Source organism: Metopolophium dirhodum, chromosome 3, assembly GCF_019925205.1.
Source record: "Metopolophium dirhodum isolate CAU chromosome 3, ASM1992520v1, whole genome shotgun sequence".
Taxonomy (NCBI): domain Eukaryota; kingdom Metazoa; phylum Arthropoda; class Insecta; order Hemiptera; family Aphididae; genus Metopolophium; species Metopolophium dirhodum.
Window position 1 is genome coordinate 14,436,413 of NC_083562.1, and position 12,124 is coordinate 14,448,536.

General features: G+C 28.4%; 1 protein-coding gene across 2 annotated transcripts; it reads left to right on the forward strand.

Moving 5' to 3' along the window:
- The first annotated feature begins 1,586 nt into the window (after window positions 1-1,586).
- Window positions 1,587-10,463, forward strand: LOC132941104 (lysosomal cholesterol signaling protein). Of its 2 annotated transcripts, none has more exons than XM_061008988.1 (16): window positions 1,587-2,125; window positions 2,219-2,308; window positions 5,796-5,945; window positions 6,080-6,369; window positions 6,437-6,711; window positions 6,772-6,893; window positions 6,993-7,167; window positions 7,227-7,382; window positions 7,451-7,528; window positions 7,608-7,822; window positions 7,885-8,024; window positions 8,083-8,188; window positions 9,370-9,505; window positions 9,579-9,736; window positions 9,801-9,941; window positions 10,033-10,463. In XM_061008988.1, exons 2-16 carry the CDS (start codon window positions 2,268-2,270, stop codon window positions 10,232-10,234), a joined length of 2,385 nt encoding a protein of 794 aa, XP_060864971.1. In that variant the 5' UTR covers window positions 1,587-2,125; window positions 2,219-2,267; the 3' UTR covers window positions 10,235-10,463. The 2 variants fall into 2 exon arrangements, with proteins under 2 accessions (XP_060864971.1, XP_060864972.1); XM_061008989.1 differs by having other exon boundaries at window positions 2,242-2,308.
- Window positions 10,464-12,124: the final 1,661 nt, after the last annotated feature.

Below are 12,124 nucleotides of genomic sequence, written 5' to 3' on the forward strand. Positions count from 1 at the left end.
ATGCATTTAATAGGTCAAAACGTTGAAATATGCAAAATACAATTAGCTTTATTGTAATAAGAATGACCTAAGTTGGGGAAAATTCTCATCAGATTTCAAAAAGATTATTTCAATAGGTACGTATATGCATTTGCATCCGGTCCCTAATAACAATTATTAATTTTGGTATTCTATTAATATTTTTATTTGATGACTATTTTCATAACCAGTAACCACACTTTTGAAAAGGAGGAAACTCTATAGCGGTAAACGTTTGATAACGGAGAAATTCGGAACGTCTGTTTGCTAAACGAATCTGTAAACATTCCGTATGTTCCTAAATTCTTCAGATTGTTCAGCCGCTAGATTTGACCGTTCCTAATTTCAGCTGATGGAGTAATAATCCATTGGAGGGGAGGTAATTAGTCCAATTGACATAATATCATTTATATCCATCGATATATATATACTAAGGTACCTATACTATATTATAATAGTATACAATGTATACATCTTGGTGGCCATATCATTCTCGGTTGGGGGCAGTTGTCCGAAAAATGATAAGGCAGTTTATACCACAATACCATACTAGCATATACCAGCATATTACAGTGGCACCAATTTGAAAAAACATCGTACAGTGATGCCATGTTAGCGGCACTCGTCGCTACGCTCCTCGGCGCTATCGCTCCGCTCCGCAAATCGAAAATATCCCCCGACTTGCTGTGCAACACCACCTCAAGTTGGTCACAGGGTAACCACAGGACGTTAATCACCGTACAACCACTCTTATCGGTCTTTATCATTATTCGGACAACTTTACCACAGAATATAACAATCAGAATGGACACTGATAAAAATTTATACAGGCAGCATAGGACGAAGGCTTGAGTCAGTCACTGCAGGTCCGCAGTAGGGCCAGTTCATTTAACAGTTTGACCATTAATACACGAAAAATAAATATGGCATACTTTTATACGATAAAATGTACTATTTTAATTTAATTGCTTTAAAACAATGAGTTAACTCTTCACCGGACATCCGGACACAACTAATAGTTAATACTAGTATTGGAATAAAGTAGTATTAAAAATACTTTTAAAATACTAGTATAAAAATGCCCTTTGCGATTACTCACTAAGTATTTGAATACAAATACAAATATTTAATACAATATTATAAATACAATTTTTTTTTATTTTTAGGTACCTTAATTATGTTACTACTTACCATAGATTTTAAAAAAATTGAAATAAAATAACATGTCCGACTATGTGAATACATGTTCAGGTATTTCATTCATATTGATTCAATTAAATTACAAAAATAAATAAAAAGTGGTATTAACTATTAATATAGAATTATTTTTAAAAATTCCGATACGTTAATATAATAGAGATAACAATAAAACGTGGTATCATGGCAAATTCAGTGCTACCAAAAATGAAAACGTTAAGATTTCATATTTTCCCAGATCATGCCCCTACTGCGGACCTGCAGTGGTTGATTCTCTATTATCAGCCCGCCGCCGAGAAGTGTCCTACCCCTGACTTTACTGCCAGCCACCCGCGCTATCCATTCTTATATTATCTATGGGTTCATACTCCTACCACACAGCACAGACTGCAGCTGACCATAGGCTGTACAACTGACTGTTCAGTACTCAGTATTTTAATAATACATATTTTATAATCGTATTTTGTAGTTTGTACGTTGTGCTATTGTGCAATGTACAATATCATAGTGACTCAGTGACTGCCCGACGTCCGAACAGCCAACAGGATATATTAACAACAAAAAATGCACTCGCATGTGAATTGTCTTTGTTATTTATTATAATTTCGTGTGAGTAACACTTCTGTGTAGAACATCAGAACCGGAAACAGTGAAATACCTACTGCGTTCAAAAGTTGTGCCAAAGTGGTAACGCAGCCATGAACAGAATGTTTTTCAATTTTTACACAGGAAATTTAAACAGTGTCAGATTTTCAATACTCTAGATGAAATTGTCTTATCGTTCTCGAATTCGTATTTGAATTCACACACCACACACTAGTCGCTGAATTCCATATTCAATCTAGTCTGTTAAATTCTTTTAATTGGTAGGGGTACTTTAGTACTGACCCTTCCAAAGTATAAGTGTCAGGTGATTTATATGCTTTATTAAAACAGTTTTTCCAATTTTTTTTTATACAAATTATATTTTGTAAAGTTTAACAATGAATTCTTAATCCTGTAGGCATATTTCATTATACTTTATAGCATTTGCCCATCAAAACAATATCAATATGGAAATTACTGATTCGGAAGCGTTAAAAGATGTATTATTGTGAGTATTTTTTAATAGTTATTGTTATTATTGTTTTAATACAGATTATAAAGGATTAATCAAGTTTTATTTTATTCATCGGAATTACTAAAAAAATTATTTTATGGTGTCCTTTTTTTTTTTTACTAGGTAGGTACTTATAGCAAAAATATAATATGTACCTACCTAATTTTAAATATATATTATAATAACTACCTATCAGTGCCAACACCAAATTTCATATTTTTATTTTATGATTTATTAACATTATAATAACATTAATTGTTTTGTATCTTATTTTTTTTTATTGAACTTAAGCCTGGCGACTATGGCCATTAGCTGTTGTAGGGGTTATGAACTTTGGTAGGGGTAAGGTTGGTACGGTAGATTGATTTTACGATTGTTTTTAACGGTTGTTACGGTAGGTAGCAAACACGTGTATGTGTGGCAAGGTTTTTAACTACTATGAACCCGGGTGGTCACCCATCCGGGAGCTAGTAGCTGTGGCCGTTACTTACTCCCAGTCGCATTCCGCGACTGGTAGCAGCCAACGCGCCACGCCAAGCCACGATATCTTATTTTGTACTTATACCTAGAATATACCTATTACATTATATATGTTTATAATTATAGTTCAATACCTATTGGCTATTTATACACTAAATATAGGTACCTAGGCAGGCGTATACACTAGGGAGACAGTTCAACCCACCTGAAATTTCAGGAAAATTATTAAATATTTTTTTTATAGAGTAAAAGTGGAAAAATTTATAACCTAAAACCCCTTCAAAATATTTTTTTTGTGTATGCATCTGTAACTAGGTAATTTTTTTTTTTTATAAATAAATATTCATGACAATTTAGGTAGGTACCTAAACACTAATAAATGAGTTTACAGATTATACATTTTTTTAACTTTTTAATATTTGGTTAGTTCTATAATTTCTATTTGATTATTTAACTATGCCAAATTAATAGCATATGATATAGAATTAATTTCTGGAAGAGTCCTATGTACTTAACATCAAGACTCAAATGTGCGGCATACAACTTTAAAAATTATTGCTAAATATCTAAAATACAATAGGACAGACAAGTATACCTACAAAACAAACATCTCGGGGGGGAGGTAGGACCCCAAAATTCCTTAATTACCTATACCTTTTAGAGACCTACTTAACTCAGTTCGGCATGATTGGGGGGCATTTGTACTTGTTTAGTTCAAAATCCATACAACGTTAGAGGCAGTAAAATACGATTGAGAACGGCATTTTTAGTAACACAATTGAAAACGCTCGATATTTTTTTTTCCAATGTTGCCAAATATAATTGAATGATAATTTGATCACGATAATCTGTTGATATTGAAATAATGCAGCAATATATTATGTTGTTATTAAAATTATAATTGAAACTCAAGCAGAAACAAAATTGAAAATAGCTACAATATAGTTAGAGTCAAAGTACTAAGAATAATATGTACTGCCCTATAGCAATATGTTAAGTAGATTCGGGGGAATTATGAAAATTATATGGTTAATAAATAATTTCAGAAATATACTCATGTCAAGAAATTTCCAAAAAAAATCATTATATTCTAAATTAATTTACTCAAAAAAATATTGATATTTTAAAAAATTCTAAAAAAATAAACTGCTTGACTTAGATTAATGTTTTTACCATAAAAATTGTTCTCATAGTCATATTTAAAAATTGGCTATTTTGAATTTTTCCAAAGAAAACTAAATCCAATTTAAAACTTTTTATTTTCAGTATTACAAAATAAAAATATTTTTGTTTATATTATATGTTTAGTGCAAATTTTTTTCTGTTCAAAATAATTTTTTTAACAAAACAAATTGTACATTTAAAACAATTTAACATCATTTTGAACAGAAAAAAATAGTTTAAAACAAAATTCCAATTTTTTTTTAAAAAAAAAACACAATATTTACTTGGTTTTACACTGTTTTAAACAATTAACAAAACGTTATGTTTATGTTTTAAACATGCTTAAAACATAATTACCATAGATACCATCATTATATCAAATACTGAAATATAATAAATAATAATATACAAAATACGAATGGGTATTCAGTATAGGTACACCAATAATATTACAATAAATTAAAGAAATGTGGAAATTTAATAAAAGTCCCAATAAAAGTTAACTATATCAAGCTTTAAAAAACATGTCTGTTGTACGTCAGACTATATGAAAACTATATCAAAAAATATCTATTATCTTATCCAGATGCCTAACACTGCAGTAGGTAGGTAATAGAAACTGCACATGGTGCTTTACACCACAATTAAATATTTTAATTTAAGTCTTGAATAAATATTGTAGCTGGATATTTGTTTAAATTTTTAACTATACAACAATGCTAATTAATGAATAGTTTAAAATTCTAATAGACAAATTAGTAGTTTTATAATTTTTGATAAAAGTGTTTTAGGTCTGAGATAGAGGAAAGGTTTGATTTTTGTTAACATTTAATATTGAAATTATATTTTTTCTTTTTTTCTTTTGGTGCTAATGGCGGATGTTCGACAAAAATGTATTCTAGTATGAGTATAATTTTCACAGTTCAGGAATGCCAAAAGTATTGATCCTGATTCCTGACATTCTTCTTTCTAAATATAAAATAGGGTTATATAGGGTTAAACCTCATTAAACATTTTATGAGTGTAATTTATAAAACTCATAATATTTTTTGTAAATTGAAAGAAATAGTAGTATTAATGGAACATCAAATGTAATATTTTGTTTTTACTTAATTTATAAATAATAATAATGCCATCAATATAATATAATTTCGTGAAAATGTTATTTAACTATAAACTAAATTTAAAAAAGATGTACCTATATAAATATTCACACAGAAAAAATAATTATTTTCCTACCCTATTGCTGCATTCCTTCGTTGATGCCTTAAAATTACCCAAGGAAAATAGCAAACGTAAATACTAAATAGGACTGTAGGAATTAGGAGTTTGCAAATCAATGAAATGTCTTTATTGTCTGGCTGCTGTTTTTCCATTATAAAACTCAATTAGTAATGGATCAACTTGTCCAAGCAATTTCTATATTGCTTACCAAAGGCAAATAAAAAAAGGTTCACCCCGCCACCCCACATATTAGCTAAGTTTGGGTCTAAATCTTGTATTAATTATCATAGAATGTTCTACAGTAGATTTTAGTCCTATAAATATAATACATTATGTACCTTAACCCTTTCACTGCTCCAGACTACTTTCCAGTATTTTATAATGTTATTTGCCAGTAACGGTATAACTTAAGCAAACCTTGACTCGCAATATTTTAAACTTTAATAATTAGATCTCAAAAATTTAAATTAAAAAAAATATATATATTTCTTATACGTAGCATACACAGGTCGCGGTGAATATATAGTGTAGCAGTGAAAAGGTTAAGTAAGCTATAAATGGCATTTAAAATTTTTTTTTCTATTTATTTAATTTCATAATTTTGTTTATTTAGTTTACTTAATAGTACACATACAAACGCTAAACAGTTTTATAACATGATGGTTTCAAATAAGACTGCAATTAATACGAGTGATTCTGACGAGGACTTAATGAATAATATGTACAATGCATTATTTCAGTGTTTTGGGATCATTATCACAGGGTAATTATACATACAATTAATCTATACCTTCATTATTTTTGATTTTTACCATTAAATGCTTATAAAAAAAAAAAGATTTATTAAAATTATACATTATACAATATAACAGGGAATTTTGTTTTTTTTTTTTTCAGGTATATGTCAGGACGATTGGGCCTGGTTAGTCATGCTGCTGGTATTGGCTTGAATAGATTTGTAGGGACATTTGCTCTACCGTCACTTATCTTTGTTAATATGGCCGTGTTAGAATTATCATCTGTAAATTTGGTTTTTTTGGGATCACTACTTCTGTCTAAAACTTTAGTATTTGTATCGGTTGCTTTAATTACTGTATTAGTAACAAGACCTCCAGACATAGCTAGAGCTGCTCTATTTGCTATATTCTGCACCCAGAGCAATGATTTTGCTATTGGAGCACCAATATGTAAGTTATAAAAATGTATTACTTATGGAACTATTTTCTGAATATAGTTTTATTTTTATTTTTTTAGTTGAAGCACTCTACAGGCATCAGCATAGTGAATTTGTTCAATACCTTTATCTTGTAGCTCCTATTAATTTAATAATCCTAAATCCATTTGGTTTTGCAATGATGGAATTAGGCCAAGAATATAATCGTCACGAAACTACAAGACGTTCTGCTTTAATGGGACGAATATCAAGAAACATAATTTGTAATCCTGTAGTATTTATGACAGCTTTAGGAATGATAGCTAATTTAGTATTTAATCACGACCCACCCAAAATTATTACAACTTTCTTAGGAGTAAGTAAAATTTCTTTTGTTTAGTTATAGCTAAATTTTATTTATACATTTAATTTTTAGACTTTTGGTAATGCGTTTACTGCTACTGCATTGTTTTTACTTGGTTTACGAATGGTTGGGAACATCAGTAAACTTAGAGGAGAAGCTTTAATTTTACCATTACTCCTTATTGCTGCTAAATTGTAAGTTATTTATGTATATTTATTTAATTATAATTTCTAACTAATATACACAAATTTCTTAAATTCTATTTTTTGAAATTAATTAATTGGATTTCATAGGTTAGTTTTACCATTAGTTATTAGGGAACTTACAAGCATTTTCTTGGGAAAATTTGGTACTGTAAATGCTGATGATAGCCTTGCCTTTTCAATGTTTGGATTTTTATACGGAATGATTCCTTCTGCACCTGCTGTTTTTGTTTATGCATCAGCATATAATCTTGAAATGGATTTAGTATGTACTTTTTTCCGTATTGTTTATACCAATACTTTATTAATGATTCTATTTTCTAGATTGCTAGTTCAATGGTTCTGTGTGTATTCTTCTCAGCCCCCATTATGTTTTTAACTGCCAAGATAATATCCGTGGCCAAATTGGATCCATCGAATAATATAACAGCTTTAAAAGGGTATCAATTTAATGTCAGTATACTCGCCATCCCTGCATCTGTAAGTCATTTAATTCATTTGTATTCTATATAAATATTTTTAAACATCTTGACTTATTTTTTTTCCAGCTTTGGATTATCTTAGTTATGTTAAAAAAACTAAAAAGTTTACCATTCAAAGTAGTTTTCTGTTTAGTAATTTCACAGGTATTTTTGTGTGTATTAATATTCTAATATTGTTATTCCTAAAGAAAGTTGATAGTTAAGTATAATATTATTGTTTTAGGTGATTTCATGTACTGGGGTATTACTAGAGTACTTATCAGAAACCCCACAATCACATCCATTAACATATGTACAACTTATGTTAAGTATAGCTGGTGATATGAGTTGCTATATTTGGACTGCATGTTTAGCTTATACTTTGCTAATAATGCATAAGCCATTTACTGACGAATTTCAAAATAAAATAATTTACTTCTACATGATAATATCTTGGGGGTAACTATGATAATTTATTTATTGACCTTGACATTTTTTTTAAAAATAAATTTTAACTTTAGTGTACCAATATTGTTGGTTTCTGTCTTGATGTTGACTTGCCAGCCGCCATTGTTTATTAAATCAGATTTTGATCAAAATTATGTGTATGGAACGCCAGAAGCTGCAACACTCACAACTATTCTCCTTTCATCAATAATTTGTAAATGATTTTAAGAACTTTAAGTACATTCAATATTCATATTATATATATTTTTTAGGTACTGTTGTTTGTTTAGTTTTGCATCAACGCCTAAAGCATAAAATAATTAGACCAATAGTTTACTCAGAAACTATAAATGATGTACAAAGTACATCCAAACAATCGTAAGTTTTTATTTAAATATTTATTACGCCCATCCACTTGCACAGAATTTATTCAAATCTATTTACTGACCATTGTATATATATGTAAAACAAATAATTTCAACTTATAAAATACTATAAGTAAGTCATATTAAGTATACCACAACTACTCGGCTATTTTCCAGATGGGTATATAACTGCTACATCTTGATAATATATGTGATATGTGCCACTGCCTTCACTAATTGTAATTGATCACTCAAAATGTATATCCCTACCATGTAACTTTTCAGTTTTTATTTTGGAATTTATATTAGTTCCTATTATGTTAAGTAATATTATCCAAAGACTATCTTAGTCCGTATTTTAGCTCAATCCTTATTATTATAAATGTTATAGTTGAAAAATGAAAAAAAAATACATAATAAAATTTAAAAAATCATCTACTTATATTGTTTATAAAATTAAAATTAAAAAAATTGGTTTAAATTAAAAAAACATACGAACCATTCAGAAATCAGGCTTATATGGCAAATATAGAAAATGTTTAATTTGGATATATATATTCAGTTACATATTTTATAATTTACTCTAACTGATATTATTAAATAGAAAGATGAATGGCACTTATGTCATCTTGAATAGAATAAAATTAATTTCTAAAATTCAAAATATACTTATAAATAAATATTATGGATATAAAAAAAGAAAAGTCACTACACTAGACACACGCTGACAGTGTTTTTCATAAAATTAATAATTATATCGCTGTTGGATGAACAATTTTTTAGAATGCAATAACCAATTAAAATATAACGATTTTGGTCATTTTTGGTTTTGTTATATTACATTTTTCACATTTATTTAACTAATGCCCACTCAAGCGGTGTAAAAATTTATCCCTGCCATACATACGTTTTGCAAAAAATTGTTTTGTGTTTTTAACGTGTTTATATCACTCAGTTCCTTTCAATAGCATAACTGACAATAAATTTATATTTTAAAAAAAAGTACAGTAGTAGATTAATATTATATATTGGGGTATTTTTACTCTGTGAAAGTAAAATTGGTATCAGAAACCATGCAAGTGGTCATGGGTTAACTCGGATATTTTGAACAGTCTATTTTTATCTGTGTGGCAGATGACAATACAGTACCTTTCACATTTGTTTGTTATAATTAAATATTTAATATGTTTACAGTATGGACACTCATTGTATTGACACTGATGATTTAAAACAAGGCCTTCTTTATGATACTGAAACAAATGTAATGGATAATAATGAATATATTAAGCATTTTCTATTACTTATTATGCAAGCAGTTGCAATGTTTGTTGTAAGTACATTTTCATGTTCCATATTCAAAGCTTATATCCTAAATTGTATTAATAAAAATGCAATTCCAACAGACATTCTCTGTGGCCATTTGGAGAATATTTGGTGAAACAAATGGACTATACCTTGAATTAGCTTACTCTGAAACTTCTTTAATGAGAGGACAGTCGATTTTCACATTGTTGATTTATGGTATTAATTATCAATCAATTAATATGCCGATTGTGCGAACGTAAGTATTTCTATCATTGGTATTTTTAGAATGCCAACACAAATACAATTTTGTTTATATTTAGATGGAATAAATTTTGGTGGGGAGGATCACCAATTGAGTGTCCATCGTGGGAAGAACTTCCATATGATACGAGAAAAACATGTGATAACTTTATGTTTAAGCACAGAGAAAAGTGTTTGGCAGAAATTACTCATCTTACTAGGTAATTACCTATTACCAATAAATATTTTTTTAATTAAATTATTCAACCGACTGTAGGTACTTAATCTATTATATTATTTTAATTTTTCCAGATGGAAATTGTGGAAGTATAAGAAGACATTTACTGGATCTGAGCTTGTAACATGGTTAGTGGAGAACAATATTTGTTCAAGTCGAGATGATGCATTAGGATATTCCATTAAGTTGTGGAATGGACAAGTACTGAGACACTTAAATTGCACGGAACATTTTCAGGATGTATCAAATATATTATACACATTTAATCGCCGTTAATCTTTACTACCCTTGTATTATTTCTGGTGGTTTATAAATAATCTCCATTAATTATTGTGATAATTGACTGTTAAGAGTGAGAATATTTTAATAATAATTTTAACTTTTATATGCTTGTATTTGCCAATATGCTTCAAAGTTATTGAATGGTTGGATTATGTATATACTTACTTAGTTTTAAAAAAAAAAAATTATCAGTTCTAGAAAATTAAAAAGCTTGATAATGTGATTATGTTTTTATATTTATTTTTACTGTCAATTTAGTTGTTGACAGGCTTAATATATTATTTTATTTATACATAAATTTATCATATTTTAAAATAAACAACTATATTATTTAAAATATTTAAGTTATAGTTTGCTTTGAATAAAAATTGTTTTTGTTAAGAATTTGTAGTGTGCATTAAGTATTAACATAACTATATGACATTGAAATTTTTATTGTTTATTAAGATACAACATACATGTATATTACATATTATGGTATCTTGGCTTTAAGAGATAATTTAATTTATCTTATTTGTTTCATATTATAATAATATGCTTAATTTAAATCATTGGTTTAACATGCAAATACAACTTATTCATAAGACCCAAAAGGGTTTTTAGTTTAATATGTTTCTGTATGTTAGTACAAACTATACAATATAAGTAAATCATTTTAAGAGTGTCGGTGACAGTTTTTCAAATTTTAATTAATTTGAAAACTATTTTCATTTTAGTTACTACCTTAATTATAATACTTTTCCACTAATCTACAGCTTGATGCCTATTTAGGAGGGGTTTATACACGGTGTATTATAAAATTACTTCACATAAAAACTGGCACCCCTAGTAGAATAATCGGATTTCCTTAATTTTTTTAAAAATATTTTTCCGGTCAGATCAAAGGCCAAATTTTTATTTTCCTTTGAATAATGGTAAAAAAACTATAAAATTATAATTTTGGAAATCGAGCTTTGATCTGACCTGCAAAATGTTCTATTCTCAAAAATAAAAAAATTAATGAAATCCGAATGAGAGTTTTTCCTGTAGGGCATGTTTTTTCTACTAAAAAGTAAAAACGCACCGGCTACAATGCCCTTATATTTACTACTATATTATAAATAATTATAAATATGAAAAGTAAATTTTTTTGTATCAAAAATTAACACTGAATATTTTAATGTACTTACCTACTTACAGTTTTATTAGGCTATAATAATGAATAAAAATAATTTTTAAATATCAAGTTATTCATCATAAACTATTAACTCATGATTAATGAGACAATGAAAGCAATAATAATATGTACTTCTACATACCAGTGGCGACAGCTTAATTTTGAGAGGGTGGCATGGGGGGAGGAGGTAAATGTACAAAAATTGGCTAAACGCAGTGTAAAACAAAGGGAAAATGTGGGGGGGGGGGCAAATGCCCCCTTTGTCCCCTACTAGATATACCACTGTTACATACCTAATACCTACGAATATTAAACTTACAATTGTTAAATAATATTATTTAGCTTTAGGTACCACCTGTATTAGTAAAATTATTAATAGTCAAATAGCTGTATGCCTTAAATAGGTCAATTTTATGGGCTATTAATATTATTACATTTAATAACATTTTTACTACCTATATACCAGCTACCATCAGAAATAAATTATACATTTTTAGCTCTTGTCAAGTATAATTTACCTACCATATACCCTGTTCAAAATAACAAGCACATAGACGGCCACGGACAAAACTGGTTTTTTTATGTATGTGCTTCTTATTTTGAACAGGGTATAGGTACTAATGCACTATAATAGAGTAGGTAAAACTGCACACTTGTACAGTGCCACTAATGTAGTATGTACTATCTATAACATAGGCACTACTATAGGACACCATATGTTAAGTTAA

What these genes read in the sequence shown, in the direction of transcription:
- LOC132941104 (XM_061008988.1), top strand. Translation starts at nt 2,268, where the DNA reads ATGGAAATTACTGATTCGGAAGCGTTAAAAGATGTATTATT. An exon ending in TCTGTTTAGTAATTTCACAG is followed by an intron (nt 7,529 to 7,607) that starts GTATTTTTGTGT and finishes TTATTGTTTTAG; the next exon opens with GTGATTTCATGTACTGGGGT. An exon ending in GAAATTACTCATCTTACTAG is followed by an intron (nt 9,942 to 10,032) that starts GTAATTACCTAT and finishes TAATTTTTCCAG; the next exon opens with ATGGAAATTGTGGAAGTATA.